General features: G+C 38.5%; 1 protein-coding gene across 1 annotated transcript; it reads left to right on the top strand.

Annotated features, from left to right (window-relative positions):
• The first annotated feature begins 896 nt into the window (after positions 1–896).
• Positions 897–15,059, top strand: LOC114477192 (coiled-coil domain-containing protein 6-like). The gene is made up of 9 exons (XM_028469370.1): positions 897–1,283; positions 3,471–3,620; positions 6,040–6,168; positions 6,607–6,710; positions 7,219–7,379; positions 9,712–9,868; positions 11,096–11,196; positions 12,364–12,485; positions 13,845–15,059. The coding sequence occupies exons 1-9, from the start codon at positions 1,029–1,031 to the stop codon at positions 14,058–14,060; spliced, it is 1,395 nt and encodes a 464-aa protein (XP_028325171.1). The 5' UTR covers positions 897–1,028; the 3' UTR covers positions 14,061–15,059.
• The last annotated feature ends 1,198 nt before the right edge of the window (positions 15,060–16,257 follow it).

Genomic DNA, 16,257 nt, shown 5'->3' with positions numbered 1-16,257 from the left:
TCATTTAAATCAAAACCTGACAACTTAAACTAAAGCTACTATAACCGTTTCAGTGAAAAAAAAACAACAAAAAACAAATTAACATTTGAATTTGAATTTATTTCAGCAGTCTCCAGAAAAACAAAACAGAACAAACAACACTCAATTGTCTAGGTTGAAGCAAAGCTTATATATACAGTACATAAACATGCCTACCTCATTCACAACAAAACAAAACAAGGTTTTCTAGCTAATATCACACACAACATTGTTTTTAACAAATATTACTATTTTTACAATGTATATTCTGCACAAGTTTATATATACAGTTTATACATGCACATCAAACATATATACATACGTAAACACATATACATACAAATGAAGGTACATGACATGATGTACTATTATATTATTTCATATCTACGACACAAATTTCATCAATTAAATTTAGTGTAGGAATATATACATTAATAAAAAAACCTTTTATTAAGTTTATTAAGTGTTAATATATTTTATGCCATTATAGGTAAAATTGTTGCTCTTCTTTCTTATACTTAGTAATGATATACTTTATCCCTAAAAAGCTTTTTAGACTGGTTTATGATGGTACTATGTTTTATTTAATCATTTAGGCAGTTCCATAATTGAATCCCTGCTATTGTTATATCCTTTTCAGTGTTGTTCTAGCATTTTGTATCTTGAAATGTAGTTTTCCTCTTAAATTATATTACCCCACTCTCTAAAAATCTTTTCTGCAACCCTATTGGAAGTGAACCTTTACATGCTTTATAAATCATTTGGACAGTTTTGAGTTGGATGATTTTCTAATTAAATTATAAGAAAATGCACTTTAGTGACACTGACAGTGGATGGAACGTTACATTCGCGGTGCAGTACTGGCGACACCCTGGTCGTGGCGCTGCACGGCACGTTGGTGCAAGGTCACACGACGCACGGACCCCTCCGTGTGTGCATTGCTCGAACGCTGCGGCTGCACGTCGTCCGCCCCACTCCACTCCACTCCACCACTGTGGCTGTGCAGCACCATGGCGGACAGTGCGAGCGAGAGCGACACCGACGGAGCGGGCAGCAGCTCGGCCACGCCAATGTCGACCTCGGCTTCGAACCAGAGCAAACCCAGCATAGTCATCTCCCAGTTCCGCCTGGAGGAGCTCACCAACCGACTCGCCTCGCTGCAGCAGGAGAACAAAGTGCTGAAAATCGAGCTGGAAACGTTCAAACTCAAGTGCAAAGCTTTGCAGGAGGAGAACCGGGACCTGCGCAAAGCCAGCGTCACCATTGTGAGTAACAGCAGGCAGCTAGCTAGGCTAACTAGCTTCTGTGCTACTAGCCCCACGCCTCCCACTGCATAGGCGTGCTAGTGAGTGAGGCTTGCTTTAGTAACGTGCTAATGTTTAATGTGAACTTTTATTGTCGCGTTAGCAGTAGCTGTTGGTTAGCTAAAAGCAGCTATGTTGCTATGTTAGCCTGGTCAGTTAGGTTAGAGCTGCTAGCCTGCTTTGTTTTCCTTGCTTTGCTAACATTAGCTTCATGTCTAGAATTAAGGTGGACAACACATCGCGAAACGAGTCACAATAATAGCGTTTAGCCTTAAAGTCAGCTCTTTCACATTTCATTACCAGTGACCGTTTCACCAAAAATTACTGGAAACGCATAAATATTTACCGCTTTCTTACGAATTTGATCCTCCTTTTTTGCTCAGTTATGCTTTAACCTGCATTCTTCATAATATCTAGTGATATACAGTAACCTGAGCTTTATTGGTCTCATGTTGGGTTAGGTCACTTTTCACTGTCCACGTGTTTTAACGCGCACTGGCCACTCCTGACCCACTGCTTTTCTATTCTATCAGTGGACATGACTACCAGTCATAGATACTGACCTGAAATGCCTCATGAGAGCACTCTGTTCGTCCCTGTCAAATTCATTACATATCCGTTTCCATCCGCTATTATGAGTAGGACAGATTGCTGCTCACTTGTTGCCTAATGTGCATCAGCCCCTAAAAGATGTCTATGCTTTTTACAGTAGCCCTGCCTTTATTTCAGATCAGGTTAGAAATCCTAACAATTCTCGGTTAATCTGTCCCAGCTTCACAAAAACGTGTAAGTGATCTGCTGGATATGTGAGGAGGAGTATTCAAGGCCAAACATGGCATGTACTCTGAATAAGGAAGCTGTAAGTCTGACCTCGCTACACCCCTGTCCATTCTGTCAGCTAAAATGATCACTTTATCCAACACATGAATGGAAAAAACAAGTCATCGCTAGTTTGTTCAAAGGGTTTCAGGCATTTTCATACTCCTGTATAATGTCTTCCCAATCAGAGCCAGATATACACTGTCTGTGTCTCAACTGTGTAAACTACATGTGTCAAACTCACGGCCCTCCTTTGGAGCCTCCAATTTGAGTTACTGGCAATGCACAAAAATAAGAAAAAAAATTCTCCTTTTGTCAGTTTAAACACTGATCTGAACAGTTTATATGAAAATAAAATTCCCGTGCATACATAAATATTGCAGGCATTACACACTGCCATCATAAAATCAAGTGCATCAAGTAACCATTGTAACCACTGAAATATTGCACAAATACACAAAAATGTTGATAAAAAAATATATTTTTAAATAAAAAAAATCCATTTAAGATCGGCACCCAAAAATTGCGATATATCGTGAAATCAATTTTTTTTTTCATATCCATCTGTTATAAGCTGTTATAAATGTATTTCTGATGTTTCACAGTTTAGAAAAGGAGCAGATGAGATGGTTTCTCATATGCCAGAGGATAAGATGATTTAAAGCCTGAGGCTTCCAGAATGCAACCCATGCTTGCAAAGAATTTAGACAGTTATGTCCAATATTTATCAACATGCTCCATGTATAATAATGCATTGTTTGACCTAAATTATCATATGTTCCTCTCAGTTCCACTAATATTTGAGAAAGCTTTTTGAGACCCAGTTATTGTATCCCTTGGATATACTGACTTTTAAGAAATAATTTTAGTAGTTTTGTGTAAGAGGTTTTAACTTTTAAAAGTGAACTGTAGGTTTCATAATATTCATAATAATTAAGTTGTTTGTTTGTTTGTTTGTGTGTTGAGGCAAACTTTTTATTGCATTCTTGATCAATCTTTCATCCTTTTAACAGTTTTTCAAAAAATCTGGGTATAAAACTGGGTTAAGAGAGCACTGGGCCACTGTCTGCTGTGATTATGTAAGAAAAGAAAGTGTTTGTTTTGCAGTCGAAGATATGTCTCTTCACTTTTCCTTGCGAGTCACTTATTACCGCAGTGTCTAAAGTCTTCAGAAACTGAAGCTTTCCCTTTTGGCTGACAGACTTCACTGCAGCAGACTTTGCTTTGTGTGTGTATGTGGCTGCACTCACTTTAATCAGAACAATGATGGAAAACAGTTCCAACTGCCAAACCTTGAGCCGTGTTTTACTGATGTTTTCGCCTTTGCAGCAAGCACGAGCTGAGCAAGAAGAGGAATTTATTAGCAACACTTTATTCAAGAAGATCCAGGCCCTCCAAAAGGAGAAGGAGACCTTGGCAGTCAACTATGAGAAGGAGGAGGAATTTCTCACCAATGAATTGTCGAGGAAACTTATGCAAGTGAGTAGTGTGTGCGAGGCTGTATTCTGGATGCTTTATATTAATGGGATACATGTAGAGCTATTAAATGAAATATACTTTTGCTTAATTAAAGCTCAATTTTAAATAAAACAACAGAAAACAAGACTCATCACCTAATATTACCAACCAAATGTGTTCATTTTTAAGGAAAAAGCACATTTATTTATTACATAAATATTATGCAAAGTATAAATGTAGCAAAATTATTTCTCTCGATGTTGGTCTCAACTTCATATGACAAATTCAGGCTTGGTGTTTTAAAAAAAAAAGGGTGGGGGTTTGAGATAGCAAAATTCTTCAATCATTTTTTGTAAGGACCTCGAGGACTGGGTACAGCCCCAGAAACAGGTCATCTCATGGCTTGATTAACTCAGTACCTAAAATGAGTTTGATTGACCATAAGGCATTTATGTTTAACTGTCCACCATGTTTATATCAAGCTTGGCTTATATCAATATACTCAGGATGAAACGCTAGCTGTGTGGCAGCTAAAGTATCATCATTTGCTCTGATAGTTGTCCTAAGCCTGGAACGACTCAAGATGATTTCACTGCAGCTGCTAGCTACTCTCAATGGCTGCTAAATGACTCTCTTCTTCTTGGCTGCTGGTTATTCTGTTCACTTTCAGAATGGAGAGCTGCTGTAGGCTGACTAATGGTTTGTTGATATCCAAGATTCCAAAAGCAACACTTGATAATGCCGTAGCCGTCTTTTCTTAAGGTTATACTGATGATGTTGGTTTTCATCTTACCTTTTCCATTAACATTAAATTTGAAAAATGTTTCTTGCAACATTAATCAATAAATCAATTAATTGAATGATAAAAATAAAAACCGTTCTGCCTCTATCGCTGTGTTTGTTTTCCTCACTGTATCATCCTTGTAGCTTCCTCTTGAAGTTGCTGGCTGTTAAAGGTCTAATACAGGGACATGGTAGGAGTACTAAAAGGACAATCATTATGGACACTAAAACTAGCCTGAATTATTTATGCAGAGATGATAAAAGCTTCACGTTTTAGTCCTGATTCAACAATGTCTCCATGTTTACAAAGCCACAAGCAGAGTTAGGGTTTGGCAGAGTTACTTGTTAAGGAATGTACATAACCTCTGTGCCTAAATGTTTAATGTTTATTAAAGTTAAGTTTTGTTTGTTGAGGCTTAATGAGCTAATTTTTTTATTTGATATTGGAGTGTTTCTTTCTTAACAGTGACGGGGTCTATTTTATTGTTTTGAATTTTTATTCAAGAGCAATTTGTTCTGAGAATGACTGAGTCCATTTTATTTTTGTTAATTTTATTTATTTAGGATGTTTAAAAGTTATTGACATTCCAATTACAATAGTAATAAAAACTTGTGAGAATTAAACGTTTATTGCATTTAATAGTGTGTATGTACGTGCATATATTATCATTACATTAGTGGTTAATTTAGTCTAAAAAATTGTCAATAATGATAATTTGTGAGTATGTTGTCTAGCAATATTTGCATTACAGTCCAGTTCTTATAGATTCAGAGCAGTCTGAATATCTATTGTCTTATTTTGTCACCCTCATTCCAAAAGTCATTTCTATTTTTTTTCTCCCATTTTGAGATTTTATTTTTAAATCAAAATGTCATAGGCCCGTTTGTTATGAGTGACAATTTGTGGACGAGTGTGAGAACACTTGAAAAATCCCTACTAATAATAATAATATTGCACAACTACCGACCAATATTATCCTTTTTGGACATGGTGAATCATGCAGTTTAAAATGCTTCTCTAATATTCCCACAGGCTAAAAGGTAATGTTTGTATTTTCCACACACACTATTTAAATGTCACTTAGCCAAGAGCTCAGGGGGATGGAGGCTCTCTGCAGTAACTAGCTTTGCTGGCAAAGAGGAAAGTGCATGTAATGTTTGCCAGAATGTTAATGACAAAAAAAAAAAGCCATGCTGGGTGTAGCAAAATTCTTACTTGTCTTTCGGTGAGCAGAGCCCTACATTGTCATTTTTGTTGAATACTGGTACTCTGAAAGGCTGAACATTGACTATTACTGTACTGTTTTACCTCTTGAAAAGTAGTCTGAATGAACATTCATCTCTTTTCCCTCAGTGAATACATTTATTATCCATCATGGTGCTGTTGCATTTTTTATTTTGCTGCTAAACCACACCCTTCTTTCCTGATGAGCTGCCAAAAGTCATTACTTTCTTTGCCAAATAATTATTTTATGCTATCTGTCCTACTGAAACAGTTATTCTGAACCTGATAGACTTTTGATTTGGTTTCCTGTTTTTCTTAATACTGTCCTAATCTCCAACCAGACATTGATGAGCCAGCATTTTCTCGTGTTTGTCCACTCGGACCGTTTCTTACTCTTTTGCTCTTTTTTTTTTTTTTTTTTTCCTTTTCTAGCTCCAGCATGAGAAAGCTGAGCTGGAGCAGCATTTGGAGCAGGAACAAGAGTTCCAGGTTAACAAGCTCATGAAAAAGATCAAGAAGATGGAAAATGAAACCATCTCAAAACAACTGACCCTCGAGCAGGTAGGCTGACTTTAGAGCTAGAGCTCTGTACCCAGTGCACATTGCAAAAATTGTGTAGTGTGCTGTGATGGGGAATGCTAAAAACGTTTCATGTTCTGTTTTAAACATAGTGAAGATGATTGCATGTTGCAGATGAAAATTGTCCTACCCGCTCATCCAAAATTACAAATTTGATAGAACGATTCATACTCAATGGTGCATCACTTTCACACAGGCTTATACAAGTTGACAATAAGAATTCAACACAGTCTCACCTTAATGTAAATTAGCTTTTTATACTAAAATCGTCAGCAGTTCTTTTTCGCTGCAGCACAAAGCCTCTCTGTAGAAAAAAAAAAGCTTATCTAAGCACAGACTTTGGGTTTTCTGTGAATTCCTTCGAATGGCAATAGCTTTGAATCTTTGTTCTTTTTCTTTTTTGTTCCTTTCATTTCAAAGCTGAGGAGGGAAAAGATTGACCTTGAAAACACGTTAGAGCAGGAACAAGAAGCTCTCGTCAACAGACTGTGGAAGCGTATGGACAAACTGGAAGCAGAGAAAAGGTATGGAACAATATAATCCAGTCAGTGTGAACCACTTCACTTTGGAACACAGAATGAGGTTTCTTCAATATTATTTGAAATTGCTTTTCAACATTTTTCACCAAAGTATTTGTGACAAATTGAAAGGGCAAACAAATATTGCTTCAGGATATGTTTGAAGGGAGCTTGGCGATGCAGACAAACCCAAACAACAAATGCTGATTGTATGATTAAGTCTCTTAGCAACCTGGTTCTGATTTTTGTGTTATCTCATAGTAGGCCCAATTCCTCAAGTATATTTATTTTGGTAAATTTATATTCAATTATTTTGTCTCAAGTTTATCTTTATTTATTTTTTTAACATTTGTCTTTTAAAACAAGACCTCCAATTTTTTTTTTTAAAATTAGGAAGTGTTATTTACATAAGTTACCCGTATTAATACATTTTGTTCATTTCATATGTGAATACTCAATAGTCATGTGTTTAAATGACAGCTCTGGCAAAAATGCAATTTTTTTTTTATATCAGAATCCTTCAGGAGAAATTGGACCAGCCCGTATCAGCCCCACCCTCCCCAAGAGATGTTTCCATGGAGATAGATTCACCAGAGAACATGATGCGGCATATCCGCTTCCTGAAGAATGAGGTGGAGCGGCTGAAGAAAAGTCTGCGCACCACTGAGTTGCAGCGTGAGTCACTTCACTTGTCACCTAATCAGAGGGGGTTATGTGATTTAGTGGGTCCTGACTGAGCCATTAAGTGTTGATAAGAAATGCAGTTTCTAAAAGGCTTAGACAGCAAAAACCGTGAGGATTCATTCACTTACCAAACTTAAAAATTTAAAATAAAAAAATAGTAAGAACATCATATGTTGCAGACACTTTATAGCCCAAGACATGCTTGTTAGTCAATGATCAAAAATGTAAGGAAGTGAACTTAGTGGCTGTTTTTAAACCAAGCAGGGGCATTCTTAAGACCAGGCAGCAGTCCTGTTTACTTTCCACCTGGTGCTGACTACTTTTCAGTATTGACCTAAGTTTAAATGTAAGCACACCCTCAAACCACTTTTTTCTGCTGAATACGTATATGATTATGACATAAGGTTATTTATTGATCCTAGTCCCACTCCTCACATTTTAGTCAAAGTATTTCAGTTTTGTGTTTTTAGTTGTAAAATATCAGAGTGACTGCCCTCTATGGGTTGAACGCAGGTTATTGCGATTGAATTTTACTATTGGCTAAGATTAGATTGCTGACATCACTAACCGTCACTCTTGGCCCCGCTCCACCTATAAAAGATGGGTGGAGGGACTAGTAGTTTCCTCCTCTCACAGCCCTCATTGAGCATTGATTGACTGCTCCATGCGGAACTGTGCAGCGCTGTGGGGCGGGGCTGCTTAGACTTGGTGTATCTTCACTACTCTTGGAGCAACCCCCATAATAAAGGCATTTTAATTCCCCCCTAGTTGCAGATCAGCAAAAACCTGGGGGTCTACTTACACTTTAAAAGAACATGAGTTTTATTTGCTAAAGTTGCGTTCAGACAAGTGAAATAGTGGATATCTGCACAGCAACAACCTTCTCCGGAACACGATCATGCTGATAACACGTGAAGGAAATCCAATCATGGCAAACTCTGGCTGCCCCGGACTTGTTGCTTCACTCTCTCTCTCACTCTTCTTCACTCGCCCACACACTCTTTAATTGTGTGCCTTCAGAGACATCGGTGAGTGTTTGTTGTGCTTTGAGCAGTTAGTTGAGTTCCGGGTTGTGCTGATTAGAATGTATGAGGCAGCGTACAGTGTCTGTACTTTTTCCACATCTTCTCCCATAGTCCAGTGGGTTTCATAAACCTATGGTAATGTACGAGATTCCCACCAACATGAATGTGACACATTTGGGCAAGCACACCTTAATCTTGTATACCTCTGACTGAAAAAGATGCAAAACTTCACCACGAAATCACCATTATCTACTTTCTATTTTCTACTTGATATTTTCAAAATTAAACAAACTCTTCATAACATGGGGAGTTATTCTTGTAGTTTTCCTGTAGTCTAAAGTGTAAAACTCTGATACATCTTAGAACTACAAACTTACACTCTATTTACAAAGGAGTGTCATGTTGATATAAGGTTTCTAATCCCTGGAAGAACAATTATTAAAACTAACATGGAAGGCAAAAAAGGTACAAAGTCATTACAAACATTAACAGGAAAAGGTGTGTAAGAAATCTAAAACACATCAAATCTGAATTTATCTTTTTATTTGATTTGAAACTACTTTTCAGTTTTGGTTTTATGGTAACATCTGTCTTGAACAGCTGCTTTAGGTTATGACAATGTGGCATATCTTTATAACTTAATTTGTTAAATGTGAGATTTCAACTTTTTATAATTACATTGCGTCACATTTTATAATTTCATGTATTAATTCTTGCAGATTTTATCCCCACTTCCATCTATAGTTGTAAATATTAGATTAACAGAGGCAATTTACTAAATAGCTTTTTCTCACTAGCTTGTCTCACTTTGAAACAGCTACGGACTGCTGTGGTACAAATAAATGCTTTTAGTTGTGTTCATAACAAACTGCAACCTTTGCTGCCACCTTAGCAGCACAATTAATTGTTTTTATTCGTAGACATCGTCCCTAATAATGCATGGAAAATAATTAAATAATTACTTTATTTTGCCACTAGAGGGAGTTGTCTGTTCAATCTATTAAGTCATCAATGGTATCTGGTTTCATCCAGTTGGTGTTTCAGCTGCTGTTTCTCCTTGCTCACAGAAGAGGACGTCATATCTCCATTAGTTATACAATTTGAGGTTTTATCACGATTTACAAATGTTTGTATCTACGTCTTGTTTTTCAAAAATTCTACAATAGCTGTTCATGGTTGTTGTTTTTTTATTCCATACCACATGGGTCTCAAAATTAATTCAGAGGTTTTCTGTCCAGCAGTGTATTGTGGCTATGATCTAATATTGATGTAACCTGATTATTTTTTGCTCCTTCTAGACACAGAGAAACGTGCCCAGTACATAGAAGAGGAGCGACACATGAGGGAAGAGAACATCCGGCTGCAGAGAAAACTTCAGAGAGAAATGGAGCGCAGGGAGGCCCTTTGCAGACAGCTGTCGGAGAGTGAATCTAGTCTAGAGATGGACGATGAGAGGTAGAGGACACATGACGCAGCATGGAGAGATGATTATTAAATTCAGTATTTGCACTCAACTGGTCAAAACTTCAACTAAGTCTAAAACTTACCATACCTGATGTAGGAGAGGTGTCAAGTTACACTGCTGATGTTCCCAAATAAGTAAAAGAGAAAGGCAGTAAAACATCTGGCTATTTTCCCTACTTTGCATGGATGCAAGATTTTTTATTTTATTTTATTTAAACAAGAGTGATTATTACAGAAACAACACTTTTAGAAAAAAAAACAAAGTGGATGATTAGTTACTCTGGTTTTTACATAACCTTCCAAGGGGCACTATTATAAATCTTCACTCTACACTTAATTACCTGTTATGTCGGTGTTGTTATTTGCTGTGCTTGCTTATAAGTGTTGGAGTGCTATTAATGATTTGTGTGTGTGTGTGTGTGTGTGTGTGTGTGTGTGTGTGTGTGTGTGTGTGTGTGTGTGTGTGTGTGTGTGTGTGTGTGTGTGTGTGTGTGTGTGTGTGTGTGTGTGTGTGTGTGTGTGTGTGTGTGTGTGTGTGTGTGTGTGTGTGTGTGTGTGTGTGTGTGTGTGTGTGTGTGTGTGTGTGTGTGTGTGTAAATGCAGGTACAACTACAGCATGTAGTCCTCTTTCAGGTTAGATATGACACCATAAAATGGTGTTAGATAACTCACAATGAAATAGAAGTAGATCATTCTGTTGGACGAGTCTTTGATTAGTCTGAGAAAATAAAGAAATGCTCACCTACCACAGTTGATTAACTTGGAAGAGAAATAACTTCAATTATTTATGTTAGGAGTAGACAAGGAGGTAATAATGTTTTAACCAGCGTTGTCTGTTTAGCAGCATGTCTCAAAAAGTTCAGAACAAATTTAAAGTCTCCCAAGATGGTAGCAACTGATCACTGAAAAATCCTAATACAACAGTGACACTAAGGGTGCTTTCACACATATCGTCCCATGTGACCATGTGAACAGTATGAGGAAGAGAGACAAGTAAAATAAATGAATAATGTGGGAGTAATACGGAAGGGAGTGTGGAAATGTCTGCTTATTTTGTAACTTAATTATTCCACATAAAATAGCTAAAAGGTTTTCCTGATTTCTAACATTTACTAGTAAAGTTTCCCCTTTGATCTCGTAACTCCAGGAAAATGTACATTTGCTTTACAAGTTGCCTTTTTTTCTCCCACTTTCAAAATTTTCATCTGGTCATTCCAGGTACTTCAACGAGATGTCTGCACAGGGTTTGAGAGCAAGGACTGTGTCCAGCCCCATTCCCTACACGCCCTCCCCAAGCTCCAGCCGACCCATATCACCTGGTAGGTTTAGCAGAAGAATACCTAGCAGTTTTATTTGTTGATTCAGATCCTTTGGTTATACTAATTTTTTTTAATGGTTTTGTGCATAGTTGTTGCAAAGAACGAAGAGATATTTCAAAGATATCATCCTCTTTGTTCTGTGCTGTAGTTTAGGAAGTTTAAATAAAATGAGCATTAAAGGTGCAGTCTGCAAGTTGGAGGAGAGAGGACTTCAAAGTACAACTTTCAGATCCCTCCCCCTCCCTCTCCTGCCCTGCCTCCAAAGTCCCTCCCCCAGAGAGCTAACAAGCTAACGTTAGCCCGACTGCAACATCACAGTAGTAATATAACATGCACTGTTAAAAGAATATTACTGCAGCGATCTTTCCCCCCAGGCTTCTCGCGCTCTCTCTCTGTCTCCCACTCAATGTGCACACTCGCAGCAGCAGCCCAAACAAGCCGTTGGATCAACCTAAAACACGGAGGCTGCTGCTGCGAGGGCAGCACAATCATGAAAACAACACATGTACTACGGAGTACTAGTGTAACGATTACAAATGAAACATAATGTAAATCAAGCAGTAGTTATTACCTCTCAAGCAGAAAAGCCACGTCCTTCTACTCCTCTGGATCATTGACTGTTAAAAGACTGATCTCCAGGCACACTATGAACATTGCTGTGTTTCGGGCGTGGCAGGTCACACTACTACGATCTCACACACACTTCCAATCAACTGATGTAAATAAAAGTGCTCATCTGAGCCCTGAGGTTTTCCCCTCTTTTTTTATTTTGCGGCTCAAACAAGCATGGTTCGAGGTATCGGCTCTCGGGAGATGCTTGACCGAGTGGAAGGGGGCGGGGGCTGTGATCAACAGCTGTCAGGCGGTCCATCAAACGCAGTGGCTCCATAACCCATGTTGATGGATCCGATTGGTTCTTTTTGGTCGGTCGTGGTGGATTCTGGTAATCTGCAGCAGGAGCAACAGGCGGGACACAATGAGCCTGTTTTTTCCCACAAACTACTAGTTTTGTGTAATGCTCTCCTTACATAGTGACAGCTTAAGCAAATATGACAAAAAGTCACTGTTATAAAAGTTACCGACTGCACCTTTAAGAAATAATGTCTAAGTCAGCAACCAAATTGAGTTGGATGACCCCTTCCCTTGTTGTCTCCCAATATTTGAAAGGTCTCTCATATGGCACCCACAACGTCGGCTTCACTCCCCCTGCTACGCTGTCCAGAGCAGCTATCTCCCACTACAACACCCCCGCCCTGCACGTCCACGGAAGCTCTTCCCACGCAGTAGCAGTAAGTAACACCCATGCACTCCATCTCACTCCACTGAGCTACAGGGACCTTCAAAGCAATAATATTCCAGATAGTTTCAGGGACAACAGTGCAACAGTAGTTTTTTGTTTTGTTTATTCAGCGTCCCACACACAGTAGAGAGACTCTTTTTCCAGATGTGGCTTTGCTAAAGAAGGTTTCTTTGCCATTCTCACAGGAACTCAGCCAAGTTTTGCTTTGTTTAGGTCAATGTGACTTCAGCCTTACTGTAACCTTTCACTAATCATCGATCTATGTATTGCAACGCAATATGCCATAAACATTTAGAATGATTTATCAAGGCTGTAGTGTTTCAAAGTCTAGGTTTATGGTAACAGAAGCCAATTAAATTGGGGCTAGACCTGGTTTTAAACCATAGAGCACTACTCTATACTTGCTGCTATTATAAATTTCCAGCCTACATGTGTTTGGTTGGATTATGACTGCAGTCATTTAGCCCACCCAGGAGTTCAATGGAAAAATAACTGATCAGCCAGAAAGATTAGTTTTTCTGTGAAATGGCTTTTCTTTTCTTTTCTTTTTTCCTTTCTCTCTCTGTCTCCAAAGCCACAGTTGGTACAGTAGAGTGAGTGGCAGATTAGGCTATGACAAACAACAATGTCATTTAGAATAGCTACCTTGTATTGGTGCTGTTTGAATGGTATTTCTACAGTTAATTTGTTCAGTCTGTGTTTTTAATGTACCTCTATAAACAGTTTTTCAACATTCAGTCATAGTCTTTTGACTAAAATGCAACTTGTTCTCGTCAATGCATTTTTTCAAAGATTCAATTACCATTTATCAACCCAATATGGGATGGTATTAATGTTTATAATTTAATACACACAGACCATCAATGCGTAAGACCACTTGAACGTCAGCAAACACGAGATGCTTACTTCCTGTTAAATCACTTAACAACTTTCCACTCAACAAAACCCTTAATTCTGATTGGATACCTTCTTGTGTGAACATTGTAGTTTTGTTTTTATTAATTAAAGAAAACATGGATGGCGTTTTTGTTCACTTATATATTTTTTAATTAGTCATAGTCACAAAAACTCTGACAAAAATTGTAAGTCAACAGTGCACTGGTCCACGTGCATGGTTCATCCCTTTCTGATAAATGCATTTGATGATACCTGGGGTTCTCGCCAGCGCTGTTGAGCGTAGGGGCCCCCGACGGTGTAATTTTGATTCCCTGTGGTGTAATGTGCCCAGAAACTCGCTTGCGCACCTCGTGATCCCCCTACGCTGTAAAAACTTCCTGCTGAGAACCCTGCTGTACTTGTCTGTATGAAGGATGAAGTCTTTGTTCATGAGTTTCTCTTTTACTTTCAGAGGCCCTCCCCAAGGAGAAGCGCCAGCCCTGACAAATTCAAGCGTCCCACGCCTCCACCCTCCCCCAACACACACTCAGGGGCCCAACAGGCTCAGCCTCCATTACCCCCACCAGCTCAGCCTATGGTCCAGTCCATGTCGTCCCCGGCAGCCATGTCACATCACGCAGCATTGGTACCAGCAGCACCACCACAGCAGCCTCCCTCCCAGCCTTAGTGCCACACCGTCTCTCTTTGCTAACGTGCGCCCACTGAATACCACAATGCTATTGCAGCAGCTTCCACCCTTACCAGCTCTGGAAGTCAAAGTTTAACCAACATTATGAAAAGATCTATAGCTTCAGTTGATTCCGGGGGGAAAGAAGAAGGTCGGTAGGTGACCCCCGGGTGAAGCTTGCCACGTGCTACTGTAACCTGGCGCTATTCAATTACACCTAAAAGAATGGATGGACAGAGAAAGATTTCCGTTTGGGATTTGTAGGTTAAATATGGTTCCACCTTTTGTCTTGTACATGTTATATTTTGTTTTTCTTTGCTTGGGACTTCTCCGGTTGGCACTGATGTAGTGCTTCTAAGACGGCACAAACAGGACATAAAATGTGTTACATGGAGGTATTTTATGATAGGTTGGATGTTTGGATCACTGGACGGATCAAGAAGTGGATGGACGGACGAAGAGATGGATGTAAGCAACTCTTTTTATGCCTATAATGACACTCAATTGCAGTAATGTCCTCCACTCCGGCTCACATTGTGTTTGCAAGTTTCAATACTTCACCCCCTCCTCACACATTAAAGAAGCATTATTGAGGAGTGCCTGGAACCCCCCCCCCCTCCCTCAATTAGATCGCTATGATCAAATCTAACTTGAAAAGGCTCTTTTTGGTTATAAAAGCATTTGAGACTCTGCTGCTCTTCTGTTAAAAGAAAAACTATTGGAAGCTGGACAGTGGTACATAAACTACAGATAAATGTCACCTTTAGAGGCTGTTAAAAAAATATAGTCTTTCATTTGGTCATGTATTCAGTCTCTTCTCTGCTTTATCTCTCTGGTTTACTTCTTTTCAAAGCTTTATCATCCCTACGGCTGCTCATCAAAAAAAGGAAAAAACCCAACGCTCATTACACTGAATACATATATAATACTGCTAAAACATTCTCCATGAATGGTACTGTTTAACTAAATTTCTATGTATGATTAAAGCTGTTGAGATGAGTTTGTGTTGAGTCTGAGTACATCAGGGTTTTTCAACCCTGGGGTCGCCTGGAAATAAAATGGGGTTGCCTGAACTATCTAATAATAAAATTTAAAAATTACTAAAATTAAAATAAATTTGATCCGTTTTGCACAATTAACAAACATCACCAAAATAGTGCAGGTAAAGAAAGAAGGCTCATATAGTGCTTAAATTATTATTTTTCAAATGAAAACACCACAAGCAATCTCAAACAGATGCATTTCTATTAGGGCTGCACGATTATGGCCAAAATGCTAATCATGATTATTTTTATTGATATTGTAATCACAATTATTTATCATATTAGGGAAATATCTGTTTTTATTGCATTAGTTTTAAACTACGTGTACAGTTCATAGTGCAAATTTGAGCTTTAAAATGGAATTATAATTTCAAAAAGAAATAGCCTAAGAATTTAAAATGTACCAAAGGCTAACTGTATAAATAAACTATTGAAAAGTGCAGACGCGAGCCTGTCATTTTAATGTAAATATTGCTGACGATCTGGTTAATTTAATCGTGACAACCAACATTGTGATTACGATTAAAAATTGATTAATTGAGCAGCACTAATTTCTATACTTTCAATTTCGCATATAGTTAAAATAAAATGCAATGTAAAAAAGCTGGCACATATTGTGCACCAATACTGGCTACTCTGTATTTACAACACAACAAATGTTGGTCAAAAAACTAATTTTAGAGAAAAGTCTCTAGGGGTCACCAGAAATTTGTAATATAAAAATGGGATCACGACAAGAAAAAGGTTCGAAACTGCTGGACTTCATAGTAAATCCATGTATTCACCTTTTACGACCTAGGTGTGTGCAATGCAACAATTGTTTTTTTTTTTTTTGACAAGGTTTCAGCCGGTTCAAACCTTCTATAATACAGTTATAACTTGTCCCATAAGTCTACCCTGAGAGCTCTGATGCAACTAAAGTGTACACTGTTATTCTACCATGAAGCAGTGTTCCCGTTTGTTACTGAAGCCAGCAACCTGAACTAATCCAAGCAGGAATCTAGACCTGAGACTGAGGGTAGTCCTGATGGGTGCTGGAGTGGCCTTTCACCTCTGCAGCTTCATCGTCTTGACTGAGAGATTTATCCTGACAGTAGGGTGGCTCTGTGCGCTTACACCTCCCCAAGCCTCTTACGAAAAGGAGCAGCAGGGTG

This window comes from Gouania willdenowi, chromosome 15 (genome assembly GCF_900634775.1).
Source record: "Gouania willdenowi chromosome 15, fGouWil2.1, whole genome shotgun sequence".
Classification (NCBI taxonomy): Eukaryota; Metazoa; Chordata; class Actinopteri; order Blenniiformes; family Gobiesocidae; genus Gouania; species Gouania willdenowi.
This window is presented reverse-complemented; position numbering and strand designations above follow the sequence as displayed.

Coding starts and splice junctions, on each gene's coding strand:
- LOC114477192 (XM_028469370.1), top strand. CDS start 1,029: ATGGCGGACAGTGCGAGCGAGAGCGACACCGACGGAGCGGGCAGCAGC. Junction 6,711..7,218: donor AAACTGGAAGCAGAGAAAAG/GTATGGAACAAT, acceptor TTTTTATATCAG/AATCCTTCAGGAGAAATTGG. Junction 12,486..13,844: donor GCTCTTCCCACGCAGTAGCA/GTAAGTAACACC, acceptor TTTTACTTTCAG/AGGCCCTCCCCAAGGAGAAG.